The 14,842-nt window shown below is 43.0% G+C and overlaps 1 protein-coding gene across 1 annotated transcript in view; it reads left to right on the forward strand.

Moving 5' to 3' along the window:
- itprid1 (ITPR interacting domain containing 1) overlaps positions 1-14,842 on the forward strand; it is a 210,298-nt gene that overhangs the window by 150,396 nt on the left and 45,060 nt on the right. Inside the window, exon 13 of the mRNA XM_068032668.1 lies at positions 2,752-3,795. Coding sequence (XP_067888769.1) covers positions 2,752-3,795 — 1,044 coding nt within the window. The remainder of the gene's footprint in view (positions 1-2,751; positions 3,796-14,842) is intronic.

A 14,842-nucleotide genomic window follows, 5' to 3' on the forward strand; every position in this document is an offset into this window, starting at 1 on the left:
TCTCAAAAAATTCAATCAAGTTTGTTAGACATGATCTCCCCCTGACAAAGCCATGCTGACTATTCTAGATTAATCCCTGCCTCTCCAAGTGGAGATTAATCCTGTCCCTCAGAATTTTTCCAATAGTTTCCCTACCACTGATGTTAGACTCACCAGCCTATAATTACCTGGTTTATCCCTACTACCCTTCTTGAATAATGGTATCACATTCGCTGCCCTCCAGTCCTCTGGCACCTCTCCTGTGGCCAGAGAGGATATGAAAATTTGTGTCAGAGCCCCTGCTATCGCCTCCCTTGCCTCACGTAACAGCCTGGGACACATCTCATCTGGACCTGGGGATTTATCCACTTTTAAGCCAGCGAAAACCACTAATACCTCCTCCCTTTCAATACTAATTTGTTCGAGTATATCACAATCCCCCTCCCTGATCTCTACACCGACATTGTCCTTCTCTATAGTGAACACAAATGAAAAGTAATCATGTATAACCTCACCTACGTCCTCCAGCTCCACACACAGATTGCCACTTTGGCCCCTAATGGGCCCTGCTCTTTCCCTGGTTATCCTCTTGCCCTTAATATACTTATAAAACACCTTGGGATTTTCCTGTATCATGCTCACCTGTGTTTTTTCATGCCCCCTCTTCACTCTCCTCATTACTTTTTTAAGTAAACCCCCCCCCCCAAAAAAAAAACACTTTCTATACTCCTCTAGGGCCTCTGCTGTTTTCAGCCCTCTGAATCTTATAATCATCCTTTTTTTTCCTTATCCAATCCTCTATATCCCTTGAGATCCAGGGTTCCCTGGACTTGTTGTTCCTACCCTTCACCTTTACAGGAACATAATGGCCCTGAACTCTCACTATTTCCTTGTTCAACGACTCCCACTGGTCTGATGTAGACTTTCCTACAAGTAGCTGCTCCCAGTCCACTTTGGCCAGATCCTGTTTTATCATATTGAAATCAGCCTTCCCCCAATTCAGTACTTTTATTTCCTGTCCCTCTTTGTCCTTTTCCATAACTACCTTAAATCTTACAGAGTTATGGTCACTATCCCCGAAATGCTCTCCCATTGACACTTTTACCACTTGTCCGGCTTCATTCCCTAGGGTTATGTCCAATAACGCCCCTTCTCTTGTAGGACTTTCTATGTGCTGGCTCAAAAAGCTCTCCTGTATGCACTTTAACAATTCTGCCCCCTTTAAGCCTTTTGTACTAAGACTATCCCAGTTAATATTGGGGAAGTTGAAATCCCCTACTATTATTACCCTATTATTTTTACACCTCTCTGAGATTTGCCTACATATCTGCTCCTCTCTCTCTCCCTGACTATTTGGAGGCCTGTAGTACACTCCCAGCCAAGTGATTGCCCCCTTTTTGTTTTTAAGTTCTACCCATATGCCTCATTTGAGAAACCTTCTAAGATATCATCACTCCTTACTGCAGTAATTGACTCCTTAATCAACAGTGCAATGCCACCTCTTCTTTTACACCCTCCCCTGTCACGCCTGAAGATTCTATATCCTGGAAAATTGAGCTACCAGCCCTGCCCTTCCCTCGACCATGTTTCTGTGATAGCAATAATATCATATTCCCTTGTGTTAATCAACGCCCTCAATTCATCTAAAATATAAGCAAAATACTGCAGATGCTGGAAATCTGAAATAAAAACAAGAAATGCTAGAACCACTCAGCCGGTCTGGCAGCACCTGTGGAAAGAGAAGCAGAGTTAACGTTTCGGGTCAGTGACCCTTCTTCGGAACTAGCCTCAATTTATCTGCCTTACTTGTAAGATTCCTTGCGTTAAAATAGATGCATCCAACCTTGCATTATTCGCTTGTGCCTTAACAGGTCTATATTTGCTCTGCCTTCCAGACTGACTCAGTTTCTCTTCTATATTTGACTGAGCATCACACCTCCACTCTGTATCCATCCCCCTGCCAAATTAGTTTAAACCCTCCGCAACAGCACGAGCAAACCTCCCAGCAAGATGTTGGTCCTGTTCCGCTTCGGGTGCAACCCGTCCAACCTGTACAGGTCCCACTTTCACCAGAAACAGACCCAGTGATCCAGGAAATTAAGCCCTCCCTCCTGCACCATCTCTTTAGCCACACATTCATCTGCTCTATCCTTCTATTCCTCTACACACTAGCACGTGACACCAGGAGTAATCCAGAGATTACAACCTTTGAGGCCCTGTTTTTTAATCTGCTACCTAGCTCCCTAAATTCTTGTTGTAGGACCTCATCCCTCTTTCTACCTATGTCGTTGGTACCAATGTGTATCATGACCTCTGGCTGTTCACCCTCCCCCTTCAGAATGTCCTGCAGCTGCTCTGTGACATCCTTGACCTGAGCACCAGCTTAAAAGCTATTAAATTTCTAACCTTTGCCAGTTCTGATGAAGGGTCACAGACCTGAAACGTTAACTCTCCTTCTGTCTGCACACATGTTGCCAGACCTGCTGAGTATTTCCAGCATTGCTTTGTTTTTATTTTAGATTTCCAGGATCTGCAGTATTTTGCTTTTATTTTATTCAAAATCAATCCATTGGCTTTGAAGCATTTTTGGACAGCCTGAGCTAGCTAAATGTGCTCGAAAGAACTCTCTTTAACCAATAGAGGAATGGAGAAGGCTTTGATCTGAACTTATTAAGTGATCATACTTAGGCATTTAAAACATCATCTAAATATCAAAAATAGATACTTGGTTTCTCACCTGTGCACTAACTAACATTTGCCGAACATTTTCAGATTCAACATGCACTGCAAACTGTTAATGATGACAGCATCGACAGCCAAGCCACGATACAAGAAAACAGGGAGTTGCCATCCGAGTGCAAGGATCCTGAACAAGCAACAGGCAGCTTTACTGATCAAACCTCTAAACCTGGATCTTTCGATAGCGATCAGGCACAGTGTCCAGAAGCATGCACAGTGTCATGTGTTTCACAAGAAGAAAAGACATTTACTGTGGAAAACCTCAACAGCCATTTGGATGATTTCTCTAATCAGCAGAGGATTGCAACTCCATGTGCTGAAAAAATCATTGGCGAGATAAATGGATTAAGTGGCAACAGTAGCTGTTTGTACACAACACCTCTCGAGACTATGAAGGACTGTTTAGCTCCTCATACTAGTACCTGGCCGAGTAACCAGATCCAAGTTCAAAACAGTGCTGCAGACAGTCAGAATGATAACTCTATAAGGAGTAATGCAACAACTGTGAACAATATGAGTACTACCCTGGAGAAGTCCAATCTTGTTCCAGAGCATTTTACTGGGACAAGCAATTTAGTGACCTTCCAAATTCCTCAAGACAAACTGCAGCAAAGAAACATCAGTGAGTTTTGTTCTTTAGAACCTTTACCACTTTTATCTCAGCCAAATAAAGACACTTCCAAGCATGAGAAAGTGTTCAGTGGAAGTGGAGTCAAATTGAAAGATGCTTTAGTACAGACTGATGAGAACACTGGAGAGTATGCTACTGAAAGAAGTCAACATGGTCAAGTAAAGAACGTCTCTTTACTTGCAACTGAATTTCGATCTGATGGGCTGTTCAGAAAATCAGCTTCATTGGATACTGGACTGCATGATGTTAAAGAGAATACACAGGAGCCAAATGCTATCACACCAGCCCACTGTCACTACTGCCACCACTGTTACTGTCTTCATCATCACTGTTCATCAAAGGATACAAATTGTCCATCAAAGACTGCTGTATCACAGTCAGAGACACAGTTAATCAAGACCTTGCAGCAATTACAACAAACAGCAAGAGTCATCTCTGCATCCCCAGTAAGTACACCCTACAGAGCAATTGAATGAAAAGAAACCTAAAAGTTTTGCATTATATGAGAAATGTATTGGATATGTCTTCATTACATCAAGGCCAAGACTCAGACCAGAACTAAACTAATTGGCTTAAAGACAAAAACAGTAAGTCGTGCTAAATGGTTGTTTTTCAGACTGGAGGATGATAGACAGTGGTGTTCCCCAAGGTTCAGTACTGGGACCACTGCTTTTTTCGTTATACATAAATGACGGATATTAGAATACAGAGTAAAATATCAAAATTTGCCGATGATACCAAACTTGGAGGAATGGCAGACAGTGAGGATGATACAAATCGACTGCAACAGGACATAGATAAGCTAGCAGAATGGCCAGACAAGTGGCAGATGGTATGTAATGCAGAGAAATCTGAGGTGATGCATTTTGGCAAAAGGGATAGGGAGAGACAATATAAAATAAATGGTAAAGTTCTAAAGTGTGCGCAGTGTTTGAGGGACCTGGTGGCTCATTTGCATAGATCTTTGAAGGTGGCAGGACATAGTGAGAGAGTGGCTCTCAAAACATATTGGATCTTGGGCTTCATAAATAAAGGCATAGAGTACAAAAACAGGGAAATTATGCTGAAACTTTATAAAGCTCTAGTTAGGCCACAGCTAGAGTATTGCATCCAGTTCTGGTCATCACACTTTAGGAAGGATGTGAGGGTCTTTGAGTGGATGCAGAGGAGATTTAACAGAATGGTTCCAGGGATGAGGGATTTTAGTTACAAGGTTAGGTTGGACAAGCTGGGATTGTTCTCCTTGGAGCAAAGGAGATTGAGGGGAGATTTGATAGAGGTGTACAAGATTCTGACAGATTTGGAGAGGGTAGACAAAGAAAAGCTATTCCCATTAACCTATGGTACAAGGACTAAGGGACACAGATTGAAGGTTTTGGACAGGAAATGCAGGAGGGATGTGAGGAAGAATTTTTATGTGCAGCGAGTGGTAATGACCTGGAACTCGCTGCCTACGAGGGTGGAAGCGGAGATGATGAATGATTTCAAAAGGAAATTAAATGGGCACTTAAAAATACATTTCTTGTTTTTCTTTTATATATTGAATGGGCACTTGATGGAAATAAACTTGCAGACCTCGGGGGATCGAGCTGGGGAATGGGACTGATTGGATTGTTTTACAAAGAGACCGCATTGACTCGATGGGCCAAATGGCCTCCTTCTGTGCCATTATGACTCTATGACCCTATGACTCTAATCCCACCACGTATTCTCTGAGCTTACCTCATTGAATCAAGCAAGTAGACTCAAGCACTGATGCTTGGTTCATGATGTACCGGATTTAGTGAAAGATGATTTTATTTTATTTAAATACCATTTTATTTAAATTTTTGCTCCATTAGAATCCACCATTATTTTTAGCTTTTCACTCTTTTGGTACTACTGTTACCTTCTGCTCTGACTTTCAAATTTGGGTTCTTACACATGTGAATGATCATTTCTGTTGCATTATAAATTCTCTTTTTCCAACAGTCAATCAATTGTTTTCTACAATATCCTTGAAGCACAAATTTTTGCTGATACTTGTTGCTACACTTTTGTATTGTGAGATTTTACCATTTCCTCCCTTAACTCCTTCAGAAACCAAGGATGTAGCCATCAGACACTGGCACTTCCTCTTCCCTCAGATTGAATCTTCCTTTGATCCATCTCAATATCATTAATCTTGCTCTCAACCACATCAAAATTCCTCTCCTGGATGACATAAAATATACAGCACAGAAACAAGCCATACAGCCCAGCCAGTCCATGCCGGTGGCTGTGCTCTGCTCGAGCCTCTTCCTATCCTTCCTCATCTAACTTAGCATAGTCCTTTCTTCCCTTCTCCCTCATGTTTATTTTGCTTCCCTTTAAAAACGTCTGCACTATTTGCCTCAATCATTCTGTTTTTTCACATTCTCATTACTCTCTGGGCAAACAAGTTTCTTTTGAATTCCTTATTTGATTTATTGGTGACTATCTTATATTGATGGCTTTTAGTTTTGCTCTTCCCCATGAGTGGAAACACTCTCTCTGCATCTACTCTATCAACATCTTTTAAAGACCTCTATTAGGTCATCCCTTAGTCTTCACTTTTCATAAGAGTCCAGGTTTGTTCATCCTTTCCTGATAGGTATAACTTTGCAGTTCTGACATTAACCTTGTAAATCTTTATTGCATCTTCTCCAGTGCCTCAATATTTTCTTCATAATATAGCAACCATAACTGTACGCAGTACTCCAAGTGTCGTCCAACCAAGGGTTGATACAAGTTTAGTATAGATTCTTTACTTTTCAATTCTATCCCTTTAGAAATGGACTTGAGTGCTTGGTTTGCTTTGTTGGGATTTGTGTATTTGTACTCCTTTCTTCCTCTACCCTTGTTAGATTTTTATTCTCCAAGTATTATGTGACTTTCTTATTTTTCTTATCAATATTTAATACTCCACACTTATCTGTGTTAAATTCATTTGCAGTTATATGTTCATGTGGAATACTTATTAATGTTTTCTTGTCCCTTCCAATTTGGTGTCGTCCACAAATTTAGAAATTATGGGCTGAATTTTCCCGACCCATTGGCAATGGGCTGGGAGGCAGGAGGGCTGGTGAAATGTCAGAGGAAGGCACTGGGAGCACAATGTCTTCCCACTGCCCTACCATATTGCCAGCAGCAGGAAGTTGGCAGCTTGGCTGCCCACCGGGTGGCCAATTGAACTACTTAAGTGCTCCTTTAAGGGCCACTTCATGCCTTCATGGGCACTTTGTCCGTGTCCGGAGGATCTGCTGCCATATGGGGAGGGTGGCCTCCCAGTGGGCTCTGTAGATGGGAGGACCATTCTTTATGGGCCCCCTGGCAGCAATAGCTGCCCTCACAGCAATGGCGCTGGCAGTGCTCAAAGACCACCATCCTCAATTGCCAGGGTCTACCTGCCTGGCCCCAGCCACCCCAAATCACACTTACCCCTCTTTGAGGGTGCCCTGCCATTGAAGCAGCCTCTCCCTGGTGTTGCAGCCTCAGCAGTGCCCACCTCTAGGGGTGGCACTGCTGAGTTGCTGGTCCTCTGATTGGGCCAGCAGCTCTTGGGGGCTGGCCACCATCCTTAATTGGATGCTAGCCCTGGCAACGGCCTCTTAATTGGCAATACGCCGGCCTGGGTTCTGCTGCCAGCTGAAGCAGGGCCAGCTCAATTTTCAGCCCCAGCAGTGGGACTTCACTATCAGTTGCAAAATTCAGCCCTATATGTTTGATTCCAAAGTCTAAATCGTTAATATAAATTGTGAACAACAGTAGTGCCAGCACTGATTCTTTTGGGACCCCACTTCCCATCTTCTGCTAATCTGAGTCGTGGACCTTTATCCCTAACTTTGCTTTCTGTCTGCAGCCAGCCAGCCATCCATTCTGCTACTTGTCCCCTGCCTTATTCATTAGTCTAGTATGCTGCACCTTATTGAATGACTTTTGGAAATATTTTACACCTATTACATTATCTTTCTGGCGGTTACCTCTTCAAATAATTAAATGAGGTTGGTCAAGCAAGGCTTTCCATTTAGAAATCCATGTTCTCTCTGATATCCTTCTCACTGTTCCTAGCTCACTCTAATACCAGCACACTCCACTATTGGCTCACTCTGATGTACTCTCGTCTGGCATGGTTTTATGTCTTTTTCTCTTTTCAATCCTAAAATCCAGAAAAGGTGCAGAAGAGAACAATTGTGTTGATTACTTTGCTGTGCTCCAGCAAGGGGCATTGGATATGGAATGCTTTGCCTTAAGGAATGATTGAGACAGGACAATTACACCTTTTAAGGAAAAATTGTATGAATGTTATAAGCAAAGGGAAAGACAAGACAAGGAAAGTGGGCAAGTGAATGAGATTAGTTTTGAAATGCTGTAGTAATAAGCCAGCACAGAAACAATGGAAAGAATAGTCTACTTCTGTGCTGTAAACCTTTTATGGTTCCATGTTTAAGTGACCCTTTCTGAAAATGCAAATATGACTTAAGTCAGCCATATTGAGGTTATTAGCCTTAAGATTCCTTAGGGGTCCCCATTACTCTGATGGAGCCCATCAGAAAACAGCAGCAGCCGTTTTGTGCCAGATCCCCAATGTTTCCGGGAGTTCTTGATCGGCTTTGTAAGGGCTGCAGCTGGGGCATGAATTCCCTATGCCAAGAGTGTCTCCTTCTCTGGCTGTCGCGACCCAGCATACTGGAGGCCAGCAATGCCCATTAAGATGAGCATGGACTGAGTGGATGGGGGAACAGTGTCCAGGTTAAGCAGGCAGGAATGGGCAATTATTTTTGCTCAAAATTTCTTGATTAACCCCCCCAGCTCCCTTACACGGGCTGGGATTTCAGAAGGAGCAAAAGCCTGAGGAGTTCCTCTAATGGCAGGCAAACAGTGCTTTTACCAGCTACATGGGGTAGATGCCCACTGGCCCAGTTCAAATCAGGTGCTCTAATTCTGGCTTGGTTAGTGTTGGAGGGTGTGCATGAGATCTCAAGGAAATCAGCAAAATCCTTGGACAGTGAATTCCTGGGTTTTCTTTAGTGCATGGTTGCCAATTTGTGTTTTAGAAGTTCTTTGATTTTAATAATCTAATTGTTTTAAATAAAAGCCCCCAAAAAGCAATGTATTCCAGTGTCCCTGTTGACTTGAACACAGTCTAGCTCATTAGTTCTTATCGTGGTATCTGGGCACCTAGTCTATATGACGGCTGATCCGCTCAAATACAGTTGTCCTCAAAAGAAGACTCACTGTGTCTGACAGGATCCCCCAGTGGAATTGAATACTTTGACCTGATACTTTATGCAAATTTGGAAACCAGTCGAAAGGAGAGCTTCTATTTTGCTGGCAGCTGCTCCTTTGTGCTCTGATGCTAAGACATGTGAAGCTGTACAAATCACAGCCTACAAATTACTGCCAGCTTTGTCCCTGTAAAAACATGTCAAATTCCTCACTCAGCTCTGTTAACACAGGCACTACAAATAAATGGGTTAGCGCCTCTTTTAAAATAGCATGGACAGGAATTTGGAATGAACGTGTTAAACATTTGTATTGCCAACAGTGATTTATACACTCTTCTTTATATAAATTTCTATGAGCTTTTTTTTTCTACAGCAGTTTCATGTAGCTCCAGTCCAGGTTCTTGACATTCCTTTTTAATATTGTATCACTAGCTTCAATGCGCGCATACATACACACACATTCACACGCAGACAAGCAGACACACACAGTGCAGTTCTCACGCACACACTTTCACATGCAACATGCACATGCGTCAGGAAAATAGCATCCTTAATATTTGTAAGAGGCAACACAGCCATTGCTGCTGTGGAAGAAGACATGAGCTTTCACCAATGGCAGTTTCTCTCAAGTTCCGAAATATTATGTAAATTTTGGGCTTCAGGGCTCTTTATAACATTCTCATGGCCTTCATGAAGAGAAAAGATTCACACTCAGTGAACATTCAGTTGCTACCTGACCACAGAAATATCATGATGCACGTCAGTGGCTATTCTCAGGATACAGCCATGATACCTTTATTATGAGACATTCCACGGTTCCCACCTTATTTGAAGAAGCAGCACAGTGTGGATGGCTGGGAAGATCAGGCTATTGGCTGCACCCAGGACAGTTGACTCCACTGAGAAAGCCCCTAAATATGTGGGAAGAACCTTCCTGGGAAACTCCACATGTGCTTGCTGTTCTTGGCTCTCACCTCTGCTTTCAAGTAAATCATTGCATACAGCTCAGGTAAAATGAAATAGTGTGGGCAAAAGGGTGAGGGCTGTGTAAAATGCTTCTAATGGCATCTCCTACTTGGATTTGGGCTTCCCAATTTAATCTTGTGCTATAGGCTTCACAAGAAATGGGCAAAAAGAATTTGAAGAGTGCAGTTACTTTTGCCATGCTCTGATACCAGCACACTTCCTCATTTGCAGCAAGGTACAACAGTGATTACAGCCAGTGACCTCCTTCTATGCAACTGTCACTGTGCTTTTACTGAAGAATACTCATTTACTGCACAAAGATCAACTACCCTTTAGGGCACCTTCCTGTATTGACGTCCAACACTACAGTATCGATGGTTCCTAGGTTCTATATTGTTACTGAGCTTTCAAAGGAGAGGGCAGGCAGGAGGTAGGAGCTGTGCTTTGCAACTGGGCCACATGATATCTCTGGAAATGTGCATGTGCTGATATTGTTTGGTATTCATTTGCATGTAAATGTTTTAATTAATGGCAACATTTATATAACTGTAACATCTATTATTGTGCAGATCCATGTTCTATCCCTTAACGGTCTATATAGATAGATGTGTGAAAATGTGTGTTTATGTGCAAAGTTTAACATAATAGAAATGGGTGGCACCAAACAGACAGTCAAGGTGAAATTACTCTGTGTGTATGTGGCTGTGGTCATCACGTACACACTTGTACTCTGAGCCATATGCAGCCTTATCTCCTGCCACATACTGTGATCCTTGAGGATATACTGGTGCTGGTGTTTATGAAATTTCCTTTCTGCTTCAGGGGAAACTGAAATCCATCTATCTTCAGCCAAAAGCAACCACAATGTACCAGCATCAGTCCCAGAACTTTCTGAGATACCATGCCCTCTGTATTCAAGTTCTCCTCTGATACCTCTGCTGACGTTGCCACAAGGGTTCGATTCTGGGTACTGCCTGTGCGGAGTTTGCAAGTTCTCCCTGTGACCGTGTGGGTTTTCGTCGGGTGCTCCAGTTTCCTCCCACAGCCAAAGACTTGCAGGTTGATAGGTAAATTGGCCATTGTAAATTGCCCCCAGTATAGGTAGGTGGTAGGGGAATTGAGGGAAGGTGGAGATGTGATAGGAATATGGGATTAATGTAGGATTAGTATAAATGGTGGTTGATGGTCGGCACAGACTTGGTGGGCCGAAGGGCCTGTTTCAGTGCTGTATCTCTAAATAAAATAAAATAAAAATAAAATAAAGACAGTCAGCAAAATGGAAGGCCCTGCCCACTTTCTTGCCCCAAACAACAGGGCGGTGGGGGTGGAGGGGTACCCATCTACTTGAGGGATGCTAGTCTGCTGGAGCAGGAATGATGTTTTGAGCTGCTGCAATCCCTCCTTGAAACCAGTGTGTTGAAGGCTCTTGCATCCTCCTGCATTATATCTGCCAAGTCTGTTGTAGCTGCAGAGTGAGAATCCATGAGGGAGCCTTATGGTATCACTTACTAAAGATGCTGTAGTGGCTGGCATGTCCTACACCTCCAACCTTACACAGGAGAAGCCTTTCTTTTTATTTGTTCGGGGTATGTGGGTATCGCTAGCTATGCCAGCATTTATTGCCCATCTCTAATTACCCTTCAGAAGGTGGTGGTGAGCTGCCTTCTTGAACCGCTGCAGTCTGTTTGGGGTAAGTATACCCACAGTGCTTTTAGGAAGGGAGTTCCAGGATTTTGATCCAGCAACAGTGAAGGAACAGTGATATAGTTCCAAGTCAGGATGGTGTGTCCTGGATGATGTCGAGCTTCTTGAGTGTTATTGGAGCTGCACTCATCCAGGCAAGTGGAGAGTATTCCATCACGCTCCTGCCTTGTGCCTTGTAGATCGTGGACAGGCATTGGGGAGTCAGGAGGTGAGTTACTCACCACAGAATTCCCAGCCTCTGACCTGCTCTTGTAGCCACAGCATTAATGTGGCTGGTCCAGTTCAGTTTCTGGTCAATGGTAACCCTAGGATGTTGATAGTGGGGCTTCAGCAATCGTAATGCCATTGAACGTCAAGGGGAGATGGTTAGATTCTCTTTTGTTGGAGATGGTCATTGCCTAGCATTTTTCTGGCGCGAATGTTACTTGTCACATATCAGCCCAAGCTTATATATTGTCCAGGTCTTGTTGCATTTCGACACGGACTGCTTCAGTATCTGAGGAGTCACGAATGGTGCTGAACATTGTGCAATTATCAACAAACATCCCCACTTCTGACCTTATGATAGAGGGGAGGTCATTAATGAAGCAACTGAAGATGAACTACTTTATCCATGCTGTTGGAATGCGAGATGTTGGATGCAAATTGCTCCAGCACTTCCAGAGCTTGCTACACAGATCTCCCCATGGAGCCAAACAGAAAAATTGAGTGGTCACTCCACGTATGGTCCAGCATCCCTTTTTGCCCATGAGAAGGTGGTGGTGAGCTGCCTTCTTGAACTGCTGCAGTCCATGTGGGGTAGGTACACCCACAGTCTGTTAGAAAGGGAGTTCCAGGATTTTGACCCAGCAACAGTGAAGGGACAGTGATATAGTTCCAAGTCAGGATGGTGTGTGGTTTGGAGGGGAACTTTCAGGTGGTGGTGTTCCCATGCATCCTTACTCAAAGGGGCATATTGAGACATCATCTTCCTCAGACAGATCTTGGGAACATTTGGAATGGGCAGACTCTCTAAATACTTCCTAACAGTACTGTTCAATGAACAAAATCTCCTGTAGCACCCTATCCTATAGAGTAGGTGATTCAGCGATATGAAAGTGTATGAGGGGGACATTCCTCCTTCTGTTGTTTCTCTTGTTCCTGTATGGTGCCAATGATTTCTTGCTCTTTTACCTGTGAAGAGACCACATGGGAGAATGGAGATTACATGCTGAAAGAATATCTTTACTGCCAGGATGTGTTAGTTAAATAATGGCAACAGCATGGCACCTCTGTGGGTACACACATCTCCTAGTGTGTGGAGGTTCAAGTATAAAACATGTTCATTTTAACAAACAGTACTGACAAATAAAGAAGTCACTCGTGTCTATCAGAGGTGGTATCTCTCAACAATATATGCAATCGCACCTTCCTGTGCCAACTTATAAATCTGGCACTGCTGAATATAAATGTTCGTAGAAATAGATGCATTTAACCCATAAAGCACCTGCTACCCCACATCCAAGCGTCTCCTGTCCTTACTGGAAGTCACATTTCCTTTGTGCATGAGATCTGACTTTTATATCGACCATTTGGAAATTTATTATATCATATTAGGCTGATGTGTTGGCAACAAGATGCTTACATTAGAGATAGATGCCAGCTATGTCCTCACAATCTATATTTATCCTTTTAGATTTGATTTATGTTACGCTTCTGTGAAATGCTTTGAGATGCTTTCTCCATTAAATGTGCTATGTAAATGCAAGTTCCAATTGTTGTTGAAAACTGTCGACTTGCCTTTTCGGAGGTGATTAAACTTCTTCCTGACCTCATTCTTTGTCTGAGGTGGGGTATTGGGAAGATTTCATAGACAAATTATTGCTCCTGGCATGACAGGACCCTGGCCTTGGTTGTATTGGACCCTTTTGTCCCCAAAGTAGCCACCCTTCTTTCCAGAACCCTATCTACAAATTCACACAGAATCAAACTTCCGGTAAGAAGTTATGACACAGTAACCCTGGAATTGTGCCCTCTGCAGCTGGTGTCTCATCAGTAGTTCATGCATTATACTAGTATACTAGTTAAGTGGCTGTTAAGGCATTCAGGGTAAGTGTGAAACTGATATTATCAGAGGGGCCAGGACTGGTCGGATTTCTATCGTTCATATTTGTTCTCAGCAGAAAATCATAGATTCATACAGTGTAGCAGGAGGTTGTTCAGCCCATTGTGCCTGTGTTGCTCTTTAAAAGAGCAAGCCTTCCTGGCCTGCTCTTTCTCCATAATCCTACAAATCTTTCCCTTTCATGTATTTATCCAATTCTCTTTGAAAGTTATTATTGAATCTGCTTCCTCTTATTTCAGGTAGTGCAAACTAGATCAAAACTAGCTGGGTAAAAGTATGTGCCGTCATTTTCATCCTAATTGTCTCTGCTCCAAGGAGAACATAGCAACACAGGAACATAGGAGCAGGAGTAGGCCATTCAGCCCATCAAGCCTGCCCCGCCATTCAGTATGATCATGACTGATCATCCACTTCAATGCTGTTTTCCCACACTATCCTCATATCCCCTTATGTAATTTGTATTTGTAAATCTGTCAATCTCTGCTTTAAACATACTCAATGAATGGTGTAGAGAATTCCAAAGATTCACAACCCTCTGAATAAAGACATTTCTCCTCATCTCTATCCTAAGTGGCTTCCCCCTTATTTTGAAATTGTGTCCCCTGGTTCTAGACTCCCCAGCCAGGGGAAACATCTTAGCTGCATCTACCCTGTCCATCGATTTAAGTATTTTGTAGGTTTCAATGAGATCACCTCTCATTCTTTGAAACTCTAGAGAATACAGGCCCAGTTTCCCTAGTTTCTCTTCATAAGACAGTCCCCCCATCCCGGGAACAAGTCTGATGAACCTTCGTTGCACTCCCTCTATGTCAATACTATCCTTCCTAAGGTAAGGGGACCAAAACTGCACACAGTACTCCAAGTGCGGCCTAACCAAGGTTCTATACAATTGAAGCAAGACTTCACTACTCCTGTACTCAAATCCTCTTGCGATAAAGGCTAACATACCATTAGCCTTCCTAATTGTTTGCTGCACCTGCATGTTAGCTTTCAGTGACTTATTGACAAGGACACCCAGGTCTCTTTGTACATCTACACTTTCTAATCTCTTACCATTTAAGAAATACTCTGCACACAAGTTCCTCCTACCAAAATGGATAACCTCACATTTTTCCACATTATATTCCATCTGCTACATTCTTGCCCACTCACTGAGTCTGTCCCAATCCCTTGGAAAGCACTTTGCATCTTCCTCACAGCACACATTCCCACCTAGTTTTGTGTCATCCGCGAACTTGGAAATACTACATTTGGTCCCCACATCCAAATCATTGATATATATTGTGAACAGCTGGGGCCCAAGTACTGATCACTCCGGTACCCCACTAGTCACAGCCTGCCAATGCGAGAATGACCTGTTATTCCTGCCCTCTGCTTTCTGCCTGTTAACCAATCCTTAATCCATGCCAGTATATTACCTCCTATCCCATGTGCTTTAATTTTGCTAACCAACCTCCTGTGGGGGACTTTATCAAAAGCCTTCTGAAAATCCAA

This window comes from Heterodontus francisci, chromosome 5, assembly GCF_036365525.1.
Source record: "Heterodontus francisci isolate sHetFra1 chromosome 5, sHetFra1.hap1, whole genome shotgun sequence".
Lineage (NCBI taxonomy): Eukaryota > Metazoa > Chordata > Chondrichthyes > Heterodontiformes > Heterodontidae > Heterodontus > Heterodontus francisci.